Below are 24,370 nucleotides of genomic sequence, written 5' to 3'. Positions count from 1 at the left end.
CGGCGGCGCCAGCCAACCAGCGTCGCGGGGCTTTTTTTCGGGCCACTTCATTTGGCTTTCTTTTTTTTTGGAATCGGCTGGGCAGATTCGGGGCGGCCTGGGTCGGACCGTGCGCATACACCTTGGCACACCATCTCTCCCCGAGCACTGCTGAGATCCAACATGGGCAAGATCAAGAAGAAGGTGCGAACAGACATGCTGTCGCTGCCGCTCAGCAGTCGCGACGTTGCGCAATACACTCGGCTGTCTGTCCCGATCCCTCGAGCACACATCCCCAGCCGATTTCCTCGTCACAGCCTCGTCCCTCTGGCCGATGCCACGGCGGAGGGAGCTGCACCCGCGGGCTTGAGTGACTGGATCTGGGAACACGTCTCTAACGAGTGAAATGACACAATTCTGTCTGCGCGTGCGCTCTGCAGGGAGAAAGCGGAGCCGTCAGCAACTTCATCACCCGCACGGCTGCCGTGAGGAAGCTGCAGGTGTCTCTGGCAACATTCAGGTGCGAGCAATGGCAGATTGCCAGACTTTGAGGCATTCGAGGCGTTTCCGCAGCTAGTCTGCTGGCGGCCGCCACACCGAGGAGGCGTATCCGCTCGATGGTGCTGTTTGCTAACGCCCTCTTCCGCCGCCGGTTGGAACATCTCTGGGATGTCTCTGGACATCTCTCGGACCTTGGGCTTCATTACCGCCCTCAGACGGCTTTGTATATTGAAGGGAATCTATCCCCGTGAGCCCAAGAACAAGAAGAAGGTCGGCAAGGGCTCGACGGCGCCGAGAACGTACTATTACCGCAAGGATATCCAGTATCTCTTGCACGAGCCTATCCTATACAAGCTGCGTGAGCAGAAAACCTTTGCCAAGAAGCTCACCAAGCTCATTTCGAAGAAGGAATGGTCGTCCGTCGACCGTCTGCGTGAGCAAAAGCCCAACTACACAGTCAACCATCTCATCAAGGAGCGCTACCCGTCCTTTGTGGATGCCATTCGAGATCTAGACGATGCGCTGTCAATGGTGTTTTTGTTCTCGACGCTGCCTGCCGGCGACAAGGTCCAAGCGCATCATGTTCAAAAGTGCCAGCGCTTGGCGGCTGAGTTCCAAAACTGGGTGGTGACCAGCCGTGCGCTGAAGCGGGTGTTCCTGTCCATCAAGGGAATCTATTACGAGGTCGAGATCAAAGGCCAGCCGGTCCTCTGGATTACGCCATACCAGTTCTCGCAAAACGTACGTATCTTGTCCTGTCTTCTCACCTCTGCGCCAGCGTGAGTGCGATGGCGCAGAGAAGGGCAGAGCAATATTCAGTGCGATTCCTCCCGGGATTCCATGTCCCTTCCTCGCCCTGCATCTGCGTTTGAGATGCCAAGCAGCTCACGGCTCCGCCCCTGGATTGTGTTCCTCGTGGTCTTTGCACAGATTCCCACCGACGTGGACTTCAGGGTCATGCAGACGTTCCTGGAGCTCTACGAGACGCTCCTCGGCTTTGTCAACTTCAAGCTGTATTCCGAGCTCAATCTGATCTATCCGCCAAAGCTGGATGACAGCTTGGAGTCTGGCGCCGTTGGTCTCAGCTCGCTGATCCTGCAGAGCGCACAGGGTCGCGAGGTCCTGGACGCCCTTGAGAAGAAGCAGAACCAGGCCGAGCCCGAGGTTCGACCTACCCATGTAAGCACCCACGCCATTGCTTTGACGCAGTTTCTGCATGCATTTATGGAGCTTGGAATCTAGAGTCTGGTTCTTTGATGGGTTGTTGGCATGTTTCGCCATGTTGTGTGCGCTGCGTAGCGCCAAATCGATTGTTGGTCGGCTGGTACATGAACCTATCTTGATTTTGCCTGCGCCTCATTACAATATGGCATCGCTCATTCCGATACGCAATGCAGCAACAAAAAGCCAAAACCGGCAAGCGACTGGAGAGTCTGAATGCAAAGATCAGCCAGATTCAGTCCACCGACGATAACGACAGCAATGGCAACGACGACGGAGCCGCTGGGCCCGAGGAGGACGAGAACACCCTCGGTGACAGCGTTCCTCAGCCCATTGCCAGCGCCCAGGCCGACGCGGATATTTTGCCCTCGATCTCTGATATCAAGCACGAGCTCGCCAGCGCCGATGCAATGCAGAAGCTATTCTCCGGATGCATCTTTTGGCTGTCTCGCGAAGTGCCCCGGTACTCGCTCGAGTTTGTGATCCGGGCATGTGGTGGCCAAGTTGGCTGGGATGCAACATCGGGAGCGGGATCGCCGTTCCGCGAAGATGACCCGCGCATCACCCACCACATCATCGACCGCCCCCTGACCGACAGCTCCAGCAAGATCGATACTCGCGAGTATCTCCAGCCTCAGTGGATCTACGACTGCGTCAATGCCAAGTTCCTGGTCAAGACGCGCGGGTACCACCCTGGCGAGGTTTTGCCCCCGCACATGTCGCCCTTTGCTGTCCTCCGAGATGGCGATTATGTTCCTCCGGAGGCTCAGGCCAATGAACAGGAAGCCGAGGGAGCCGAGAAGGGCGAAGATGAAGATGCAGAAGGTGTCGATGACGAGGATGACGAAGATGATGAAGACGATGTTGAGGAAGAGAACGATGGCGATGAGGACGAAGAGGCGATTCACAAGGCAGAGCTCGAAGCCGAAGCTGCCGGTGTGTCCTTCTCAGAGTATGTCCAACAAAAGGGTCTCACCGGCGCGGGCAAAGCCAATGCCGGAAGCAAGAAACGCAAGTCTACTCAGGAAGACGAAGAAAAGGAGCTTGCCAAGATGATGATGTCGAAGCGTGACAAGCACCTCTACAGCAAGATCCAGTATGGCAAGAAGCGCCGCGAGGTGGAGGTGAGTAATCGTATTGACGATCGATAGCAATGGCGCCGTAGGAGCAGGGACGCACCTGTTGTTCAGGGATAATAACACCCCCCTCTCTCGCACTTACTTCCGCAGGCCGAGAAGCTGCGTGCTCGCCGCCAGCAGATCGACAAGGAGGCCAAGCAGAAGCAGCAACAGCAGAAGAAAGCCAAGAAACCAACGCCAAAGAAGTAAATGGCACACCACCGGATGCCACAACTGCTGTCATGTACTTGATGCTGTCGCCTGACTTCTGTACAAGATTGGAACTCGGGTCTGAATACACACTCCATCGTTGCATCGTACCTCGACGCTCGACGAATCTGTGTGGTAGTTTGTGCTGTGCTTCGAGGAGTATCCGCAGTTCCGTGGATCCGGCGATGGCTTCGATCGGTCTGGATCTCAGGAGCTGTCGGCACAAGGAATTTATGAGCCACGAGCCCTGACCAACGTTTCAATGCGCTTGGATGATGAACATCAGAGAGCCAGCCACCTGTCGCCGTTCTCTCCTGTGGTTGTTTGTGCAGGCCTGAGGCTGCTTGTTTGTGATTGAGCCCAGCCGTCTTCCGCTCTCGATCGAGATTTCGACACAGCCATCGAGTGGTATACCAAAGCTGCCGACCAAGGGCATGGCGACGGTCGCCTTCATGTTGTTTTCCTGCGAGCCTGGTTCTCGTTCATCGGCCATGGTGTCGAACAGGACAAGCAGAAGGGAGCCAGGCTCATCCGGGAGAGCAAGTCGGACGAGTTCCCGCTTGAAGAAGACAACTGTCTGGCTGGATACAATGATGGCAGCTCCGACTCACCAACATCTCGTAAATTCCGCCAGTTGTGTGAGCTGGGATCCAAGCAAGACTGGCTTTGCAATCACCTCGTGGTTCGCCAAGTCGGCACGCCAGGGCAGAAATCGACAACCGGAGGCGTGCATCGATCCACTGGCTCCGATCCCGAGTCGACAAACTGCTCGTCGCGATCCGGTGCTGGTGGCCCTGATTGCAAACACCAATGGCTGACGTTCGGGAGTGCCCTCCATCGACCCGACCTCTGACTCGGTGGGTGCATGGCCCAGACAAAGCGAAAGCGGGTCATCCAAATATACGCCTCTATACGCAAGCTCGTCGATGCAGGTCTCATCGAATCATCGCTCCGTGACATCTCCTGCTGCCGACCAAAGCGGTCGTTTCCGGAGACCCGACCCGAAGCACGGCCACAACCTGTCCATGTGTCGTCTGGTGGCGGTGGTGCTCCCAAAGCGCCCGTGCTCGAGGGTATCTCGTCGCCTCGATCCATGAAGCCAGAGCCCAATGGGTTCCCGTGACCCCGGTATCATCCCCTGCCTCTGAGTGGTTCGACGCTGGCGATGTGATACCGGCCGCACCCAGCATATATTCGGGGACGGCTTCCTGACCCCCGCCTCTCCATCTTGCCTCTTCGTCTCGCCTCTTCGTCTCGCCTCTGCATCCGATTCCTCATCGACCATCCCTCTTCCTGATTTGGACCTGATTCATCTCCGCCGCCATGTCCGAACCTGTTTGCACTCTCAATGCACTTCACCATGACACCACAGCCGTGTTTGGGCTCGGGTTGGACAGCGTTGCTGCCAATGCCATGCCAAACGAGGACATTTCATGTTCTGATGCCCAAGAATGCTCGACCAGCGCTCCCCTGGCCAATGTGCCCGAGCCTGGTGTTGCAGAGCGGCAAGGTGCCCTTGTCCACTCGTCCCTCGTCGAGCAGGACCTCCTCACCGTACTCATCTGCAACGACGCCTTCCTCGAGAACATCGATCTCACCACGCTCTCAAGACTCCCTCAGCTTGCCAAAGAGCACAAGGGCATCCTGGCCCTCATCCCAAGCGATATCTGGATGGAGTACTTTTGCCGCGATATGGGAATCAATATCGACGCCTTCAAAGCCAGAACGGTGTATCTCGAACCCGCTCATCGAAGACTCCTCCTCGAGGGATGCTACTGCTTCTACAAACGAACGACGGACCTCCCGCCTGGGTTCTCTTCCTATCAGAAGGAGTTGGCCCTCTGGCGGGCCATGGAACAATCCGAGAAACTGCGAGAGATCGCCGGAGCGATCTTACCGGATACGTTCCAGTCGACTGGTGGCGCCTGTCCGTGCCAAGTGGCAGCTCTTACTCCCGATGATCTGAATGACCTCAGCCCCGCCCACCAGTTCAACTTGATGGACAGTTCCTGGATCGCCTACTCCCAGCAATGTTCCTCCTGTCGCCTGCTATCATCAATCTTTTCTTCACCAACGCCGACACGAACTATCATCCGCTTTGCCGAGCATCCATTCCACACTGACGAGCAGTGGTCGCACCTTCTCCCTCACGAAACTCACTTTCTCAACAACATATACGTCGAGGTTCTCCATCTGACCAACTGTTCGTTCTCTTCGTTGTCCGGATGGCCACAAGTGATCACTCAAATTGCTACACTGTGTATCCGCGACCGGTCCGAGACCACTATAAACATGACCGGGATGCCTGCGATGCCGGACCTCACCAAGCTCGTTATCGAAAGCACGGGCCGCAGCTTCGAAGGGATGCCAGAGTGTCTGCCCTCGCTCATTGAGTTGGACATCTCTGCGTGCAACAATGTTTCATCACTGGCTGGCCTTGCACAGATGCCCCAGCTTACCAGCCTGACTCTTCCGGACTCGATCGAGACACTTGCCGGAATGCCCTCCGGCCTCGAGAGTCTTAGGGTGCTCGACCTGAGCAGCTGCTCCAAGCTCTCGTCACTGGATGGAATGCCGTCCATCCCGAATCTGGGCATCCTTATCTTACCGAGTGGAATCCAAACCCTCAAAGGAATGCCCGAAACACTCCAGTGCCTTCACACCCTCAACTTGAGGCGCTGCAATCTACTGACCTCATTGGAATTTATGGCTTCACCATCGTCTCTGTCCGTGCTCGAGCTTCCAGAGTCTATCGAGAGCCTCGAAGGGCTACCAAGCTGTCTCGAGGACTTAAAGTCGCTTGATCTCTCACATTGCGAGAGGCTTGTGTCCCTCAAGGGCATGTCCTCCATGCCCCGACTCGAGTCGCTTGAACTGCCCGAGTCTCTTCGCTCGCTGGACGGGATGCCCTCCGATCTCAAGCAACTCGAGACCCTGGACATGTCCAAGTGCTGCCTCCTCAGCTCGCTCAAGGGCCTGCATCCGCTCCCCAGCTTGAAGTCGCTGAAGCTGCCACATCCGAGCGAGGGGGCATTGAGTTTGTCCGATTGGGCCGACTGGGTTCGGTCGCTCCCAGAATACCAAGATTACCTTTCATCGGATGGCTCGCTCGCCTCGCTCATGCCATCGCTCGAAGCCATGTGGCTGTCCACGTCACTGGTCGGTTTGGATGGGCTTGACAAGACATTTGAGTCAGTCAAGACTGTCTGGTTGCGATCATACGGAGACTTCAAGTCCGTCATCAAGTCACCGCCACTGCCTGCTCTGGAAGAACTTTGGATCACGGGCCCTCTTGACAACCTGGAGTACATAGCCGAGTTCTGTGGCTGGGCAAAACATCTGCACCTGGAGGAGGTAGAGGGCCTCAAGTCGCTCGTGGGAATGGTGGAGATGCCTCTGTTGATCTGCCTCCGACTCCCGTCGTCCATTGAATCGCTCGAAGGCATGCCGTCGTCGCTTGATTCGCTCGTCAACTTTGAACTCACCATCTGCAAAAACCTGAAATCGCTCCAAGGACTGTCGAGCATGGGATCGATTTCGAAGCTCGAGCTCCCATCGTCGATCGAGACCCTGGAGGGGATGTCTTCTCTTCAAGACCTCCGAGTCCTGGACATCTCGAAATGCGGCGATCTGCAGTCCCTCTGTGGTCTCGTCAGTCTCCCCAGTTTGCGCTCGCTTCAGCTCCCTGACAGTATCACGTCCCTCGACATTGCGTCCGTGTGCTTGGAATCGCTTGTGGAACTGTCGCTGCAATCGTGCTCGTCTCTGGAGTCGCTGCAGGGCTTCCCCGAAGTCCCGAATCTGGAGGTCCTGGTGCTTCCTCAATCCCTCAAGAACTTGACGGGTCTTCCGCCGATTTTGCCTGTGCTGAAGACCCTTCGAATTGCAAACACAAACGAGCGCAGTGATGGCGCCACAAAGTTCGAGGGGTGTCCGTTGATGCCAATGCTGGAGTGCCTTGATCTTTCGGGCTCAGTGGAAAGCCTCGAGGGACTGGCTCCGACACTGGAGTCTCTCAAGACTCTCACCGTAGGATCGAGCCTGTCGACGGAACTGGTGGCTGGAATGCCACAGATGCCCAATCTGGAGAAACTTGAGCTGCATCCGTCAAACTCGAGTGCTCAGGACCTTGCATCAGCCATCCAGTCCTATCGGCCCGACATTATCGTTGAAGACCTGGACGAGGATAACGAAACAACTTCCGACCTGATCGAGGGCTTGATTGCCCTGAGAACTCTCGAGTATATGTTGGCTATGCTTTCGCTGTTCTCGAACTAGCCAGAGAAGCCGCCGACACAATGTAGCGCTCTGGCGATGCCAGTGACTCGAGGGTGCGGCCTGACGATACTGTTTTCTTTGCTTGTTTTCTCTGCTTGTTTTCTCTGTCTATGGTCTCTGTCTGTGGTCTCTGCTTAAATACATGTCTCTATTTATCAAGTGATGCGAGTGGGATTCCTGCAAAGCTACGGCGCGACAGCGGGACATTGTTTTTGAGCCGGGTCCATGTGTCGCTGTTCTCTGGTCCCGAATACACACCCGCCCATCATGGTCAAATCGTGTGTCCAAAATCGATATATTTGTCGGACTTGTATTTGGTCACTGGTCAGTGGCGCCAGTAAAGCCAAGAAATAACAACAAGAGTGAAGCCGTCATGGGACGGATGAGCCAAAAGGTATAGTCGACAGGACCGCATTAGGTTGTCCCTCAAGAAAACTGGACGTTGACATCTCCGCTGGTCGTGGAAACGGTCAGATGGCTCGGCGAAGTGCTTCCGCCAACCTGTCCGGTGACTTCCTTTGAGCCTGTTGAGGGGCTCAGCACGACCGAGCTGCCGCTGACCTGGACCGAGCCGGAGTTGGTGGTGATGTCGATGGAGCCGACAATCGGGCCAGAGAACCGGGGGCTGATATCGCCGCTGGTGGAATGGAAGTCAAGGGAGTAGGCGGTCGAGATAGTTCCAGTGAGCGAGACACCCAGCGAAACATCACCGCTAGTGGAGGACTGCTTGAGCTGAGAGCCGATGGAAATATCGCCACTAAATCGTCCGCTCGTGGTGGTGAAGCCGGCGTGTTGAGAAGCCGAGGATCCCTATAATATGCCACCAGTTGTTAGCTGCCTTCGTGCTGCACTCTTGCCTCATCCCAAGAGTGAAAGCAGGCGACTTGCACCATACAGCGCAACACTTACGGTCGTCTGGATGCTGCCACTGTTGGTTGAGATATCGAGCAAGGTCGAAACAACAGCCGTGAGACCGACATTGCCGCTGGTGCTGACGACAGAGAGGGCGCTGATGTTGGAATTCTAGAGGGAGGGATCAGCCGCTGGTGAGATACACGACCCGAGAACAACATCGGGAAGTTGTGGGCAAGAGCGACTGATTCCTACCTGCAGGGCCAGATTACCACTTGTGGTCTGAAGGGTGATGTTTGAAGAGGCTGCGGTGACAACGTTCTAGAGCCAGACAACAATATAAAGGTCACATCAGATCGCCTACGATTCTATGCGCATGTTGCGGTACTAGCAGCAGTTGGCAAGCTTACCGAAACGGCAACGTCGGCGCTTGCAGCCTGAATCTGAACAAGTCCCAGAGCCTGTGTTGGGTGAAGATTGACGATCGAGATGGTACCGCTTGCGCACGTAAGACTGATATTGAGGGCACTGCTGAGAACTTGGGGAAGCTGGACCTCGACAGCGACAAAGTAGCTCTGTGAGGCAGTCGCTGTTGGGGCTTGGACCAGGAGCGACAGCGTCCCCTGAGTGTTGACGGTGGCTGATACTTGGCTCAGCAGCGACTGGTCCGAGAGATGGTAGTGGTAGGTGAGGAGGACATTGGAGTTGTTGAGATTATGGGAGGTGAGGACAAAGCCGGCCGACTGTTGGAGGTGCGAGGCGATGAGTTGAGCAGTGTGTGCAGTGTGTGCAGTGTGGTTGGCAGCATTGAGAGCATCGTTAGCGACAAGTCGGTGGACGTGAGGGAACGGTGGCATCGCAGAGACAAGACTGTACATGCCAGGGCCAAGATCGGCAAAGCACAACCAACAACCACTTACAATCGAGCCCTGGACGCTGACCGAGACGGCCGAGATACCGCTGACGCTGATCGGCGACTGGAGCGGATACGAAGGATAGCTGCCTTCGGGGATCATCGGGAACGGACTCTCGAACTCGTTTTGAGGCTGCAGGTTCGAGTTTGACGGCCACTGGTAGTTGCCCTGGATTGCTCCAAAGATGACGTTCTGCGGACCAAGAGAGTGGTCGACAGGACCATGCAGTGAGCGAATCGCAATTGGGGCTTTCGTCGCCGCTGCTAAGCGGGTCGTCAAGCTGGTTGTCAAGCTGGTTGTCAAGCTGGTTGCCAAGCTGGTTGTCAAGCAAGACGTACGTGGTAAACGCCAAGCACAACCCCAACGACGATGAGCACCACCAGCACCACACCGCCGATGGACAGGCCACAGCATCGGAACTTGCGCAGTCGGCGGACATGTTTATCTGCGGTAGGATCGTACTGCACGGGGTGGGCAGGCTGAGGAGGATAGACGAAGGCGTTGTTTTGGCCAGTGCTGGCCTGGCCTGGGTCTGCGAGCAAGGGCTGGCTGTAGGCAGGCACAGGATGAGCTGGTCCGTAAGCAGGCAGGGCCTCTTCCTCGGGCTGGCTGCTGGTGCCGTGTGTGTTGAACAGCAGGTCCTTCTTGACGTTGCTCATGGCTGTTGGACGGGGCTGTTGCGATGGCAGATGGGGGCAGAGTGTGCCGCAAGAGGAAGCGGGTCGCTTGGACGGGCTTTGGACGGTTATTGGCGACTGTTTTGGTCAACACCGGCTCGTCTTGTCGCTCTGCATTCGGCACCGGATTTGACACTGGAGTTGACGCTGCATTTGACGCTGCATTTGACGCTGCATTTGACATTAGACTTGATTCCGCATCCAGCACCGGGGCTGGCATAAAGAGGCGGCGCTGCCCTCTCCCTGCCCAGCACCGGCCGTGCTCGTTGTTCCAAAGAGGGGTGTCCCCTCCTCCGAGCCCCATCGGAACCGGGAATGGCCCCTGCTGTCCCGGGCTCTGTCCCGAGGCCGTCCCCGACCTTTGCCCGCCCAGCTGGCTGCATCCTTTCCCTCCGTCGTCCTGATCAGCCCTGCCGTCAGCGCCAACGCACTGCCAGACCGCCATGAACTCGCTCCTGTTTCGACGTCCGCTCGCCTCGATTCCTCGAATCTCGTCCCGACGAGCGGGAGGCATCCGCGCTGACTCCAGCTTCGCCAACAATGCGGCCGAGTGCTTCGTCGAGAGGCTCTCGGGCGATCGCGAGGGTATGGACGCATCTAGTTATCTCAGGGACTGTTCATCTGCTTTCGCAGAGCAAGTGCGATGGGGCAGATGGCTTCCCGATCCCATCGCAAGCACAAGGACCGCCCTGGCTGGCGGGGTTCCTCACTATGGAGCTTGCTGACGTCGCAACAGTATCATATCATCTGTTGCTTCACATGGGCATCGTCCTGACCCTCGGTTCTTTTCCAAAGGCATCTATATCCTCAACCTGAATCGCCCGGTTGCCAAGAATGCTCTGGGCAAGGCGTTCATGGATCAGTTCCGCAGCAATCTTCATGAGCTCCGCTTTGACCCGTAAGTTCACCTGCTCGCTCGCAATAGCTCGTCGATCCACAGGACGAGCAGTCATCTTTGTCAAAGTCAACCTCACCGACTCTTATCCCAGTAACTGCCGCGTCCTGATCGTCCGGAGCCTAGTCGATCGAGTCTTCTGCGCCGGTGCCGACCTCAAGGTGGGTCACCCTTGCATCCGCTTGGGATAGATGCTTGCTGGCCAGCTATCGATCAACCAGAGTTGCTCACTTTGCATTGGCTTCAGGAGCGCCAAAAGATGACCCAGGCCGAGGTCGCTGCCTTTGTCCACGGTCTAAGAACAGCCTTTGTCGACTTGGAAGTAGGTCACAGGAGAGAGTCGGTGTGTGCTGCTCGTCGTTGGCTACGCTGGGGCCATATGCTGATCGCTCTCCTGTTTGTCCCGATTTCCAGACTCTCCCAATGCCCACGATTTCTGCGATCGACGGCGCGGCCATGGGTGGTGGCCTGGAAGTGGCTCTTGCAACCGACATGAGAGTGGCGGGTAAGACAGATTGAGATGCATTCGATTGGCACGGGCCTGCAGGGTGTGCTCGAGAGCCATCCCTCAACCCAAGAACCCGCAATGTACCCGCTCCAGGAACTGGCGCCAAGCTGGCCCTCCCCGAAACCAAGCTGGCGATTATTCCCGGAGCCGGAGGCACCCAGAGACTGCCTCGGCTGATCGGTGCGGCCAAGGCCAAGGAGCTCATCTTCACAGGACGCATCTTGAACTACAAGCAATCTGTTGACTGGGGTAAGCATTGTTCGTCAGGACAGGGACCTGGCAGACACAGAGACGACCTGTACCTGCAGCTCCTCGGACGCTTTGGCCAACGTTGAGATGGTGCCGGCATCGCTTGCCAACCCGCATATACCATACTAAAAGTGTTATGCGTGGCTCCCATCGAACGCAAAATCGCCGACCTTGCTTCAAGGACTCTGCAACTATGCCGTCGAAGGATCTGCCTTCGACAAGGCAGTTGAACTTGCCCAAGAGATCCTGCCTCAAGGTGTGTATGCTTTGAGAGAAGCCACGGAGGGACTCGATCGTGGATGTGTCCTACTGCAGCCTGCTGATTACCATGAATGTTGCTGCAGGACCGATTGCCATTCGTATGGCCAAGCTGGCTGTCGACCGGGGTATCCAGCTGGACAGGTGCGTGATATTATCTGATCGCTGCCCGACGACCGTGTCGCAAGTCGAGGCTGTAGCCAAGACAACGCCATGACACAATCAGCTTTCTGACCCGTATGCTTGATTGCCCATTGCTCTTCTGTCTGGCACCCAGCGCCTCTGGAATGGCATTTGAGCAGACATGCTATGCCCAGGTGATTCCCACGGAAGATCGTCTGGAAGGTACATTGTCCACTGTCCGCTGGCTGCCAACGCAGCCAATGCCTTGCACGACAAGACGATCGTCTGGGCACCATCGATTCTATTTTATTCGACTCGATTAGTTTCGATCCGATTAGTTTCGATCCGATCCGTACTCAGTAACGTATTGAATATTGCGTCATGGTTGCATATGCAGGTCTCCGCGCCTTCCAGGAAAAGCGCAAGCCTGTTTACAAGGGCCAGTAACGATGGCGACATCCCCTACTGTTCACCGCTCTTGGTAACAGGAGAAGAGCTAGGCTCTGCCATCCCGGCTAGAATCTGAAACGGCTGGGTGTATCTCAAATCGACTCTTGGAACGGAGTTTGATCACACGCCTCCTTGCACCGCGCGCGGTCAGCCGAGCATATCGACAGCGTGTCGACATCGTCCTGTTTGGTATATTGCGGCTGAGGTGTTTGGGAGGCGTCTGGGCCCTAAATTATAGGAGACCGAGTCAGTGCCGACGGCGAGATGATCAGTGCACGGGTCAAGTATCCTGGAGGAGATAGACCTGGTGGCTTTGGCGAGATCCTGTTGCTCGGAAACGCAAGTGCTGGAGCTGGGAAGCTGAAGATGCCGCCCTTTCTTGGCGTGAACAACTTCGATGCCGAGGCCGACCCATCCGTTTGCATGCTTGGCGAAGGCATGTGCAAAAACGATTCCGCGAGCTGGTCCAGGTCACTCGACGTCGCCGATCGCGGGGTGTATCGGCGTAGGCTGCTTGAGATGGGCCCAACCATCTCGGTAATGGGTCGGTGTATAAACACCTGCTCGGCATGGTCGGCTGGACGCACCAGGGTCGTCGATGGATTCAACGATGCAAACTTCTCACGGAAGGAACCTCGTCGGCTCCGGCTCTGGTCGGTCAACCTCTCAGTGGCCTTGGATATCAGAGACACGGCACCAGGCTCCAGACCGGTCTCGCCTGGAGCAACGGCGCCGGTTTCGACTACGTTGCTGCAGAGAGTCGAGCTTTCGGTCGGGAGAGCAGCTTCGTTTTGATCATGTGTGTCCGGGGCGATGGTACTTTCGGCGAGGTCGGAGTGACCAACAGGCTCGGGGACAGCCCCGCCCTCATCCATGCCATGTCCGATGCCGTACTGCTTTGCATCGGTTTGGGTCCGGTTGCCCGATCCAGACTCACCAGTTCGGCCCAGACCGAGATGGCTGGAGACGTTGAATCCAAGGTTTGTCAGCAGATTCGCATCGACCTGGCCGGCTGCTGGCGCCCCGGAACAAATGACTGATCCAAGCGCGGATCCTTCCTGGAGCAGCTCGGATTCCTGGCGCCAGTTCAGTACCGACATCTTGGTGGAGGACTCTGTGAGCGATGGCTGAGCCGAGCCCAGTTCCAAGGCTGCAGCAAGCTCGTTTGCGGTGAATGGCTGTGGTGCGACGGCCGCCTCAAGCACGGACATGGCTTGGATAGAGTTGTCGGGCTGGTGCAGACTAAAGCTCGACGAGTTCAAACTGGAAGATGAGCTCGAGCCCAAGGCTGCCTCATGGTTCATGCTGACAACCCAGCCTGCGGCATTGCCTTCAGCGACTGCGAACGAGCCCGGGAGAGCCCATTCGGCCCATCGACCAGGGGGCTCCGTGTCGACGCTCTCGAGAGATTCAGCGATCGACTCGGTGCTCTGTGATGCCTGGCCGTTCCACGAATTGGAAGCAACCACGGGCTGGTTCGCCAGGACGGGAGCGCCGAGATCGGGATGAAGAGACCCGAGCGCATTCCAGCTGACCTGCTCGATGAGGCTGCCTGGATAATCGATTGGGAGCTGTCGGGGGTCAGGGGTCTTGTTTGCCACAGACCGGACTGAGCTTTTCTTCCGAGAGGCACTACTACTACCGCGACTGTTACTGCCGCTGCTGCTGCTGTTGATGCTGATGGTGCCTTTGCCTTGGAGCTGAAGTGGAAGCGGCGTCGCTGGAATCTCCGAGGCAACCGCGGGTTTCTTCGAGGGCTTGTTGTACTGGTAATCGGGCCATGTTTTCTTGTGCTCGGCCCTGATGGCTGCAGCTTCTTTCCTGAAATAGCTCTTGATTTCCGGCGACGCTTCCCGCCAATAGCTGCTGATGATGAGGACAATGTCTCGACTGTTCTTGTTCGGATATTGCTCGCGCAGGATAGGGTACATGGCTGCACGGAAGCACATGAAGCTGTTTACGGGGCGCTTCGGCTCTTCGGCATCGCTCTTGGAAAGTGGTTCGACCGGGCCGTCGGCAGAGACTACGACAGGAACCAAGATCACGTTGCCCTGCGGGTTGGCCGAGACGCACATACTCGCAATGTCTATCTGCAGCTGCGAGGGCTGGCTGATGGAATGGGCAAGGAGCGGGTTGCCTGAGAGCATCGACAGCGACACCAACGAGTGCCGCAACCACGCCTGGAGATCAAACCTTGTGGCATTCGGACCGGCGACATTGTTCTGGGGCAGCGGGTTTCCAGGATTGGCTGTATTCTCCATGACTAAAGCGGCTCTGATGGCGGATAGACGGGAACTGGCCGACAAACAAGCCAGTGGGAGCAGAGCGAAATCGATGGTGGGTAGAAGGCAGCCGGTGAATGGCAGAAGGCAAACAGAGTCTTGGTATGGCCGCAGCCGAAATACGATGGGGGGTCGCCCGGTTGTGCGGTCCCGCCGGCCATGCACAATCGGATCCGGTGCAATGCAAATCTGTGATCGGCTATGCAAACGCCAGCCCAGAGCTACAGTCAGTGCTTTCATAAATTGAGCCCCTCTGCTTGTTCGCACTTCTACCCTGGACTTCGACTCAGCCCATCTTCGAACAATCGCCCCCACCACACCACACCACACCACACCGATGGACGGTCGTGGGAACTGGCTGGCTGGCTGGCTGCTGTTTTTGGGTGGGAATGTGCACGGAACAACGGGGCAGTGTGCTTTGTATCTTGGTGGCATGCCACCACACCGCAGAGTTCATTCGCTCGAGCCATCTGTTCTGATCCACCAGCACACCGCCTTTGGCGACAGAACGTGCTGAATCGAGCGGCCTTCTCACTGCGGATGAGTACCGGGCTGACCTCCGGCAGCCAGAGACAGGGGGCTCGCTACGGCTGCTCGCTCGACGCCGTCGATTCAATCATCTCCTTGTATGTGGCGTGGATCTGCTCAAGCACCTGGATTCCCTCGGTGTAGAGGCCGTGTCTCTCGGCTTCCTGGATTCGGGGGCGCTTGGTGATTGCTTTAATAGCCGAGGCCTCGTTCATTTCCTTTTCTTCTTGAGGATGTGTCGTGTTGTGGCTGATGGAGTTGGAGTCGTATATGAATGGTGTGCGTCAATGGTCACTCGATACAAATGTCTGTATGTGTCCAGGCATATGGTTTCCTCGCTCAAACCATGGTGTCGTAACTCGAAGCCAAATATCGAATGGCAGTTATCCCGAGGCAGCGATCTGAATGCGTTCTAGATGGCATTGGGACGCAAGCGGCGTACTTACAGATAGTAGTCCCACGGGTCATATGCTGACAAATAGTCGAAAATACTGGCTGGGTTTGAGCAGTCGCCTGCGTAGCCGATGCGGCGCAGATAGCAGATCCCCAGCGGCAGAGACGTGAGGGCATCGACGGTGCCACGTTTGAGCTTCAGAGCCAGCTGGTCCCGGACGGCGGCGCCGATCTGCATGTTGTTTACGATCTGAATCTGCTTTTGCTTGATCTTGAAATCCACATCCATGAATTGCATCAGCTGCAATGGCGAGGGCGAGAGTGAGAGCGAGGGCGAGAGGCGACCGCACCGGGTGCGTTAGAAAGCAAGTATGCATGGTTGCATGGTTGCATGTATGCCCAGGGCAGTCATCCCAGAAGCGAGAGATGGCGAGGTCTACGGTGGGACGACAAACGACACAACGATGGCCCAGGCAGCGTCCCAGGTGCATCTGTGCCTCGAGCGGATGTTTGTATCTTTGGATGGTGCTCAACTAGCGCAATGCTGCTTAGATCTGTCCAACCTTCGGTCTTATCGGCCCCGCCGAGTGGCTATTAGGCACCCGGACTCACCCTGTCGGTCCACGAGCTACTGATCTCTTGCGAGAGAGCACTCCAGTCTGCGATTCCCTCGGAGTTCATAAAGATTTGCTTCCGCAGCAGAAACTGGGCCTTGCCCCTGAGTCGTTCGTACGGGTCGTGGATGTTATGCTTGCCAAAGGCTCTCCCGAGCAAGCCCAGTCCGTCGCTCGAGTAGATCCGACCCGATCTCATGGTCTTCCAGCTCTCATTGATAGCCAGGCGCTTGACCATGACGATCTTTTGGTTCAGTCCGCGTCGGTGCGGCCCCATGGGCCGGTCTTGCATCCATGCCAGAGTCTTTGGGTTAAGATACGAGAGGTCGAGAACAAAATCGGGCCCGTAGTACTCCAGCTTCCTGTCGCCAAGGCTGCATAGCTGACGGGCCATGACATCGATCCGGGCGGTTGAAGCAGAGCGCGATGGGGCGCCTCCAAGCACTGGAAACGCCATGTTCGCGCTGGGCGGACCGAAATGCACCGCAAACGCAGCAGGATTGTCAAAGCTGTCGGTGATGGGGAGCCATCCGGCTTCGAAAGCCTTCTCGAGATCCCCGCCGTCGGTGTGATACTCGCAGACGGTGTGGTAGTGGTCCAGCAAGAACCGGTCCTTTAGCCTGAGCGGGATCACCACGACATGCGATTCCTCCGGGATAGGATAGTGCAGAATCGAGCCACCGTCAAGACTGCCCCAGCCCCGCAGACTCGGCTGCCCCTCCACCGAGGCAGCGTCCATACGATGGCGCGAGAGAATGAGAATGAGCTGCGTTTGCTCCTGTTTTCGGTCGTTGCGAACGACTTCGGCGCATGCTCGCCACAGCCGCGAGACCCGCCGGCATATCGCCAGCGTCTTGACCGGCAGGTGGTAGAGAGTGGAGTAGAGCAGCTCCGGAACATCCAATGGTGTCAGGCGATTCCTGAGCAGATCGTGGCTCATTGATTCGAGAGGTCTTGCGACGCGCAAAGGTGATTTGGAGACGTGGGGAAGCTTCAGAGTTGCAGAAAGAATTTGAGAGGACAGAGGAATCCCAGGCGCAGACCGATCAGGAAGCCTATCAAGTCTGGGGTGGCGAGTGATGAATGTCGGCACCTCAGCGACGATGCTGGCTGTAGCGAATGCAGAGGACGGTTGGAGGTGCCGTTTCGATGGCTTCCTGCAGGGTCTGGGAAGAGAGAATCCGCCACCCACTCCCCCCCCCGCCGCCGGCCTGGGATATGCGGAACGAGAGGGGCCTGACGTCGATGCCCGCCTCGTCTCCAACACCCCAGCTGCTCCATGAGACACCGCGTCGTATGCACATCCGAGGGTCGCAGCTGCTGCTCGAGCACGAACCAAGACAGGGACCGGTGCTGGGCGACGGCAACGGAGCCATCTCGCCGCTGCTGGCGAGATGCCGTGCGCCAAGAGTCCCCAGCAGTCAGGGCGGTGGCTGTTTGGCTGTCGCTCTGGCTGGCTGGCGGAGGGAACTGGGATATGGACCGCCCTGGGTTTCGGGGCCTGACCGGCGCTGCGATTCCCATGGCCACGACCCACACGTGTCCACTCCACCCAGCCAAGGCCCAGTCCTGGTGGACAGCCGCAGATGATCCTGCACCAAGAGGCAGCGCGGCCGCCTGGGGCTCAAGCGTCGTTTCAACGTGCTCGATGTATTGCGCTCATGTGCAGTCTATGCCCGTTTCTCGTCTCTCCAAAAAAAAAAAAAGGATGCCTGGCTCGACCCAAACTCCAAGAAACAGGGCGGCTGAGGAGAGGGGCGCTCCGCCGAGTCACCGGGCCCCCACCCTCGACCACTAGCGGATATTCATCTTCTGCACGTCGCCAGTGATGCCCGGTAGCGATGCCGCTGCCGCCTTGGCTTTGGTCTTGGGTTTGGCTTCCCATGCCTTCCAGAACTTGAGATGTTCATCCGGAGCCGTCGATGCGACCGTCTCGCCATCGGGACTCAAGGCCGTGTGCAGGATGCGGGACTCGTGTCCACCGAGATCGGCGACCTTGTTGAGCGAAGGGTAGTTCCAGAGAGTGAGATGGTTGCGCAGTGAGCCGTGAGCTCCGTTGGTGGTGTTGCCGTGCGAAGAGAGCAGCTCCTTGTACTGGCGGGACCAGATGATCGAGGTTACTTGAGAACCGGTGTCGATCGATGCAGACTTTGAAGACGTCGTCGAGTTCCAAAAGTGGATCATCCTGTCGTATGTTCCTCCGCCGGTGGCCAGTAGATTGAGCTGCCATGGGCACCAGGCTACAGCCTGGCAAACAACAGAGATCATTCAGCGTCAGAGCCTCCGATGGCCCATCAATAACAAAACATGGAGGCTGGGAGATGCCACCGAGATCGGCGCTCGCCTGTCAAAGTCTGACGACGCCACAGGCAGAGTAGGAGCGGTGCGATCCGCACAAACAAGCATGATGTCCCATCGAGCATCATCGATGCGCATATCGCCAGACCAACCCGTATTGCCATGCACACTGCGACAACGCTCACCTTGACGGCCGCCATGTGGTTGGACTTTGTGATCTTGGGAATCGACGAGCGAGCGTCCCAGATGTTCACAAGGTTGTCGTTGCCACCACTGGCGAGCAGCTGTCCATCGAGCCGCCACTGGAGTCCACAGACATCTTCTGAGTGTCCGAGGAACTCCGAGACTTTGTGGTTTTGCACACGCACGTCATGATTCCAGATGGAGCCATCCCGTGCTCCAGCCGACAAGATGTGCTTGTCCCACGACAGAACACCGACCCGGCTCAGGCGGCCCTTCATCGTTCGGATTTTGGACCGTTTCTCGACATTCCATATTTGTGTCTCGCCCGAGTGTGTTCCGATCGCCAAGATATCGCCGCTGGCGTCGAACTGGAGCGACGCGATCGAGTCGGTGTCAGACGTGTTGCAGAACTCGACGACATCGCCGCTGTCGGCATGCCACATGAAGATGGTCTTATCCAAGGCCACGGCCAGCACGTTCTGGGACGACCAGTGCAGCAGGTTAAGATAATAGTCATCGACCATCCCTGGGGCATCCAGGACCCGGACGGGCTCCAGGGGGATCCGTCTCTTGGTTTTGTGGTAGGCGGGCTTGAGCGGGCGATTCCAGGTTGCTCGAACATCGTGCTTCTCCGAAGACGGCGCCTCGACATTGAAGGCGAGAATGCGCTTGTTGATCTCGACCCCGTACGCCTTGGCGAGCTCTTCTTGGTAAGCCAGGCTGGAGGCGTCCAGATGACACGCTGACGTTTGACTTGGGATCGACATATTGAACTGGGAGGTGGCCAGGTCCATTGCCGCGCGGCTGGGTATGAAGCGGTCATACTTTTGGGTAGCGGCCGTGGGCGGAGCCGGTGAGGCAAAAACCCCATACCACGAGATGTTAGCCTCGTATCCGCAGCCGCAAGCGTGGCAGAGCCAGTAGCAAAACGTGGACCATGATGCCTGTGGCTGCCCATCCGTGGATGCCCTGGTCCTGGAAACTGCGTTCACAACATGCACTTGGGCAAGTCATTCGCCTGCAAGCTCTGGCTCTCGTAGCACGAGGGCGAGCCCCAATCCGCAAGCCGGCCGAGACAAAAGCAAAGACGATTGACGGGAGCCGCTACTCACGGTTTTGTTTTTGCTGGGAAGGACCTTGCGGGGGCTCTGCTGCCGAGCCACGGCCTCGACACGCCGTTTGGTGATGCCGGGCTTGGGCGAGGGCTGCAGCACGTTTTGGTGCTGGACGACTGACTTTGGCGACTTTACCACGACCGGTGATTTGGCCGAAAAGGGGGGCAGATTGATCATGCCACGCGGCGAGCAATGGAAGTTTCGCGGCGAACGGCCGGCCTTGCCGACGGCGTTCTGTCGGCGAGGCGTGAGCGGGCTCCCAGGGATATTCTGGGATTTGACCGAGTTGCCGGTGATGACCATGACTATGTAGGCTACGCGCAGGCGAGTCTGGAGAGCAGCGCTTTCACGCCAGCAAGACGAAGGAAGAAAAAACGGGCGGCCGATGGGCGAACGGGCAGGCCGAGACGACGCAGGCGGCAATCAATTTTGTCCTTTTCGGGAAACATGACAGCCGCCATTCCGCGCTTTTGGAAACAGCCCTGGGAAACCCGGTTCGTCCAGGAGCCCATGGCCCCACACCCGTCCCTGCCGTTTCTGGAGAGCATACCCTGGAACGCCGCTGGTCCGTCGATATGTGCAATCGGCATGTGCGATGGACACGAGCACCGCAGCCGCGTCCCTGGCTGCATCAGGAAGCAGACACCGCCGAGTGCGATTCCCACTCTATCGGCAAATCCCCCCCCCAGCAGCGACGCACTCAGCTGCAGCGCATCACCCCTGCATCGGTTGGACCGCCATTTCGCATTCAGATGAGGGAGACAACAAAGGCAGACCGGATTCAGAATCCGACAACGCAATAGAGCAATGGCGGCGCTCTATTACTGGGATTTCTTTCCCTTGGCCGAGAGGGTCTTTGTCTGGGCCTTGCCGTAGAGACCAAGCACGCGGTCCTCGACGTCGTCGTAAGCCCACTCGTGTGTGGCCAGGTTCAAGAATTCTTTCTCGCTCTTGAACATGTTGGCAACTTCGTTGGGTTGTTGCATAGGCTGCTGCGTTGCGCCCATCATCTGCATCTGCTGCATGTCGCGGCTACCGTCGGCCTCTGCATAAGACGAGCGTTTGATGGAAAGATTGGTCGGCTCAGTAGATGCGACATACCGCTCGCGATCACCCTGGGCCAGCACTCGGTTTCCGTCCAGGTGAAATGCATACCATCATCCACGGCAACAACGACGCCTGCGTCTCGGAGATCACTCACCGTTTCCGGCACCCAAAATCAGGACATAGATACTCTTCAGACCAAAAAGGTTGAGAAAGTACCAAGACAGCGACGAAACCCAGGACACGTCCATGTCACTCGTTTCGATGCCTCGCTGCAACATGGCCTTGAAGCGAACCGTAAGCGGGAAGGGAAGCTTGGCTGTGCACAGCACCCAGTGGTCGGAATGTCAGCAGCGGTCTCGGCCACGCATATCGATCAGCACTTGACCAAAAGCATCCTACACGAACACCACGGATGAGGCAGCTGTAAGGGACCCAAACTCACTCAGAACAAATCCGGAAAAGAAGAAGGTGATCCACGACATGATCAGGGTCTGCGGGATGAACATGGCCATGTTCTTCTTCATCATGTCAGCCATGGCTTCCATGCCCTGGGGATCTTGCATGGGGTTGGCGGCGGCGGCATTGGGGTCGGGGTTCTTGAGATAGGCACCCTTTTCGAACGACGATGACAGATACTCCTTGCGAGCCTTGAATCCGGAGGCAGGGATGAAGCGGCTCTGGGCTCGGATGATGCGCGAGCGAGCCAAAGCAGAGCTACGGCGATCAGGGACGTGAGATGATGGCGACTCAGTACATTCGCCGCGTCAACAGACTTCGGGCGAGCGATGATTCTGCGCGGACCCGTCGACTATGGGGGTCTCGGTGCGTGCCCATGAAGAGGGCTGTCCTCTCCGATAGACTCAAAAGTCGCTGTTGTTGCAATCTGTCGCAGGCAGCAAGGCAAACCTTTCACGAACAGCCTTCCAGGTGGTCTTGGGCGGGGAGTTGAGCAGCTGGGTGGCGTGGTGTCTCAACACACCAACCATGATCATGACGATCATAATCGGGAACAGGACCCTTCAGAGGACGGTTGGCATATTAATGTGCCGAAGGATGAGCACAAACACAGCGGCAAGACCATGATCAGAGATGGAACCTGAGCGGTCCTGGATTCACGACGAGGCCGAGAATCTCATTTGAGAATTCAAGACGAGTCCAACCCAGGCCACAGCAGCGTGTATCAAAGGACAGGAGGGGCAGCTGTCGTGCACATGGACGGACTCACCAGTCCCGGATCGCTGGGTCCAAATACATTGCCTCACTGGAGGGCGAGCGAAACACGGAGGCAGAAACGAAGCGTCAGCCAACCAGGCCGGGTCAGGGGGCCGCACGGACAAGCCGGAGGGCCTCTCGGCCCGCGCACGCAGCGCCTACTCGCTACATGCCTGTCGAATCCAGCCATCGCTTGCGTGTTGATCCCGGTCGATGAACGAAGAGGAAGCAATCGGGGCGGCCGACACCCTTTTCGATCGGCTGGTCGCGACAGGGGCGGCAGGGTTGGGCGAAAGGGTGCGGCCCTAGCCCAGCCCTATACAACCCTAGAGCACACACACACGTGCCTTGATCCGCGGCCTGGGAAACGTCGCCCAGCCATTGTCAGTGTGCCAAGGGCACCATTCGCCACTGGACTGCGGGGTTGCCTGGACGGTCCCTTTCACAGCTTACATATTCAATGGAGCAGACAATGTTGTATTTTTCCCTGATTGACTGCTCTCACCGACAAGGTGTCCCGTTTTGTCCTCCACTTACGGCCAAGCATTTCCAGCCTCTCACTCCCGACGGAACAAGACCCCCCGCTCCAATACGATCCAGACCGCACGGCGTCGAGCCCTATTCCAATCCAAAAAGCATATAGTCGCAGCTCATATTGGAGCACATTTGCCGTTGGTGGCGCTGGGACATCCCGAATGGCGCCTTATTACAGTCAGATTTTGTCTCTTAGGCCCGCCGTGATGTTCACAGGCATCGAAAGCACGCATCAAATCACACACACACCGGACGAGTGTCAAATACCCGGCGGGCGTCCACAGTTGCACTCAAACCCTCAAGCCTCCAACGATCAGGATTCCGTATCTCTGAATCTCGACACCGTTCATTGTGGGGTACCATCCCACCCCTCCATCATCCTCTCGGTCGTCTCGGGGCTCCAATATCTGCAAATGAATTGCCCAGGGACCTGCAGCCTGGCTTTGATTCCAACATGCAATCGCACTATTCACATTTATCATGCAAGCCGGCTGGGCTGGTATTATGTATGCTCGATTCCATATAAGCCATGCGCTCGATTGTTTGTTCGCTTGGATCTACCTGTTTGCGATGCCAACGCAGCTGCACCGGCGGACTGGATGGTCATCTCGGGCCCCCACTCGAAAAGCTCGCAAGCGCAGTCAACTCCACGAAGCGACAGCCAAATCGACCGCTCTCGGCGCCACATACTGAAGCCCAATCTGACTGCGAGCGTCACCTCCACCGATCCGCACGCATTACTTGTCAGAGTGATACGGAAATACGATGCAAAAGAGACCCTCCCCAACTGGTTTATGATTGCTCGCTCATTCTCGGAGCTGGTGCTGCGTCCAGTGCTCGAGGCCAGTCCGCGAAGAGACATCATATCTGCGGCCATCTCTCAAGCCAGCAGCAACGCCATGAAGCTCGGATATATCAAGTCCTACTTCCAGATGTTGTACCATTGTCTGCACAAGGGCACGAACGGAACAGGGCCGATCAAGATTCTGACGATAAACGGTGGGTTCACGGAGAGTTGATGGGTGCATACGGTCACAAGTTCAGTACGCCCATTATCGGTGAATATTCTCAGGACTCAGCGACTCGTGCAGATATTTGACTCATCCAGCGGTATTTCTATATCCCTCTTCACGCTTTATGTCCGAAAGCCTCGGAGAAGCGCAAGCGTCCCAAGCGGGCCCTGAAGCGCCGGGCCCGTGGTCCTGTTGTCATCGATGACGAAGATATGAACAAACTTGTCGCGGTGCTTGTTGCGGCATTTGATAGCCTCCGGTGCTTTCGTCTCGAGAAGCAAACAGGCGCGATACCGGTTGAGTGGCCGTGTCCTCGGGCGGCTCGCGATTCTTGTTGCGGATGCGGGGATATGGCCCCGAGTGTGTCGGAAATGGCCAACCCCTGAGTAACGGCCGGTGGTCACTGTCGGCTCTCGTGTTGCGAATATCGATTTGTCGATGTTCGATTTGTCAATGTTCGGTGCTCGATGCTCGATGCTCGTACCGTCCCTGGGCTGATGTGCGTGGGAACCTCGCCCAATGCCGAGCGACACAGACACGACACAGACACGACACTGTCACGACACAGGCCACAGCTGCGCACAGCCACACGCGCCGCACACCGTGCCGGCTCGATCCGGCGCGAACCGCGGATGCAGTGTGTCTGTTGGCAACCAAGACCTTTTTTTTCGCCGCGCCTTGCAACGGCCACCGAGCCAGCCGACGCCAACCGACGGCAACGCCAGCAACCCACGCTGCCGCCCGTCTTCGTCGCTCCATCGAGGTGCTCGCTGTCCACGGCATCTTGCCCAGCGTCTTGTCCAGCGTCTGGCCAGCGGCTCGACAGAAATAAACAAAAGGTGCCTCGTCTGACCTCGTGCCCTGCAGGCCCCGGCGTCGCCTTTCCTCTTGCAGTCCTTCGGGCCGGCTCCCGTTGGT

The 24,370-nt window shown here is 57.3% G+C and overlaps 9 protein-coding genes across 9 annotated transcripts; 4 read left to right on the top strand and 5 right to left on the bottom strand.

The window, feature by feature from the left end:
* Positions 1-162: 162 nt before the first annotated feature.
* On the top strand, positions 163-3,029 carry BJ171DRAFT_580722 (Pescadillo N-terminus-domain-containing protein; the record flags this gene model as incomplete). The annotated part of the gene is made up of 6 exons (XM_053114055.1): positions 163-183; positions 420-499; positions 696-1,221; positions 1,411-1,659; positions 1,878-2,825; positions 2,931-3,029. 6 exons carry the CDS (start codon positions 163-165, stop codon positions 3,027-3,029), a joined length of 1,923 nt encoding a protein of 640 aa, XP_052967625.1.
* Positions 3,030-4,155: 1,126 nt separating this feature from the next.
* On the top strand, positions 4,156-7,459 carry BJ171DRAFT_500745 (uncharacterized protein). Its single transcript, XM_053110601.1, has one exon. It carries the CDS (start codon positions 4,353-4,355, stop codon positions 7,305-7,307), a length of 2,955 nt encoding a protein of 984 aa, XP_052967624.1. The 5' UTR covers positions 4,156-4,352; the 3' UTR covers positions 7,308-7,459.
* Positions 7,460-7,586: 127 nt separating this feature from the next.
* On the bottom strand, positions 7,587-9,966 carry BJ171DRAFT_598220 (uncharacterized protein). The gene is made up of 6 exons (XM_053114821.1): positions 9,412-9,966; positions 9,080-9,265; positions 8,570-8,902; positions 8,415-8,480; positions 8,217-8,330; positions 7,587-8,117 (listed from the first exon to the last, which is right to left on the bottom strand). The coding sequence occupies exons 1-6, from the start codon at positions 9,730-9,732 to the stop codon at positions 7,734-7,736; spliced, it is 1,404 nt and encodes a 467-aa protein (XP_052967623.1). The 5' UTR covers positions 9,733-9,966; the 3' UTR covers positions 7,587-7,733.
* A 117-nt stretch (positions 9,967-10,083) lies between these two features.
* BJ171DRAFT_62638 (ClpP/crotonase-like domain-containing protein) lies at positions 10,084-12,345 on the top strand. The gene is made up of 10 exons (XM_053115524.1): positions 10,084-10,335; positions 10,546-10,648; positions 10,740-10,806; positions 10,893-10,967; positions 11,060-11,150; positions 11,247-11,402; positions 11,584-11,658; positions 11,747-11,804; positions 11,938-12,005; positions 12,181-12,345. Exons 1-10 carry the CDS (start codon positions 10,194-10,196, stop codon positions 12,228-12,230), a joined length of 885 nt encoding a protein of 294 aa, XP_052967622.1. The 5' UTR covers positions 10,084-10,193; the 3' UTR covers positions 12,231-12,345.
* Positions 12,346-13,996: 1,651 nt separating this feature from the next.
* Positions 13,997-14,200, bottom strand: BJ171DRAFT_410781 (high mobility group box domain-containing protein; the record flags this gene model as incomplete). Its single annotated transcript, XM_053107284.1, has 1 exon — positions 13,997-14,200. A coding segment is annotated over one exon (204 nt), but the record flags the coding sequence as incomplete, so codon positions are not given.
* Positions 14,201-15,099: 899 nt separating this feature from the next.
* Positions 15,100-16,990, bottom strand: BJ171DRAFT_580717 (uncharacterized protein; the record flags this gene model as incomplete). Its single annotated transcript, XM_053114054.1, has 3 exons — positions 15,100-15,292; positions 15,490-15,737; positions 16,049-16,990. 3 exons carry the CDS (start codon positions 16,988-16,990, stop codon positions 15,100-15,102), a joined length of 1,383 nt encoding a protein of 460 aa, XP_052967620.1.
* An 854-nt stretch (positions 16,991-17,844) lies between these two features.
* On the bottom strand, positions 17,845-19,298 carry BJ171DRAFT_422957 (WD40-repeat-containing domain protein; the record flags this gene model as incomplete). Its single annotated transcript, XM_053107573.1, has 2 exons — positions 17,845-18,297; positions 18,534-19,298. The coding sequence occupies 2 exons, from the start codon at positions 19,296-19,298 to the stop codon at positions 17,845-17,847; spliced, it is 1,218 nt and encodes a 405-aa protein (XP_052967619.1).
* A 1,073-nt stretch (positions 19,299-20,371) lies between these two features.
* Positions 20,372-22,117, bottom strand: BJ171DRAFT_500733 (integral membrane protein DUF106-domain-containing protein). The gene is made up of 6 exons (XM_053110600.1): positions 22,079-22,117; positions 21,919-21,954; positions 21,600-21,710; positions 21,136-21,407; positions 20,848-21,009; positions 20,372-20,691 (listed from the first exon to the last, which is right to left on the bottom strand). The coding sequence occupies exons 1-6, from the start codon at positions 22,093-22,095 to the stop codon at positions 20,468-20,470; spliced, it is 822 nt and encodes a 273-aa protein (XP_052967618.1). The 5' UTR covers positions 22,096-22,117; the 3' UTR covers positions 20,372-20,467.
* Positions 22,118-22,893: 776 nt separating this feature from the next.
* On the top strand, positions 22,894-23,838 carry BJ171DRAFT_614967 (uncharacterized protein; the record flags this gene model as incomplete). Its single annotated transcript, XM_053115319.1, has 3 exons — positions 22,894-22,945; positions 23,022-23,438; positions 23,588-23,838. 3 exons carry the CDS (start codon positions 22,894-22,896, stop codon positions 23,836-23,838), a joined length of 720 nt encoding a protein of 239 aa, XP_052967617.1.
* Between the last annotated feature and the right edge of the window lie 532 nt (positions 23,839-24,370).

This window comes from Polychytrium aggregatum (genome assembly GCF_025602895.1).
Source record: "Polychytrium aggregatum strain JEL109 chromosome Unknown BJ171scaffold_14, whole genome shotgun sequence".
NCBI classification, from domain to species: domain Eukaryota; kingdom Fungi; phylum Chytridiomycota; class Chytridiomycetes; order Polychytriales; genus Polychytrium; species Polychytrium aggregatum.
This window is presented reverse-complemented; position numbering and strand designations above follow the sequence as displayed.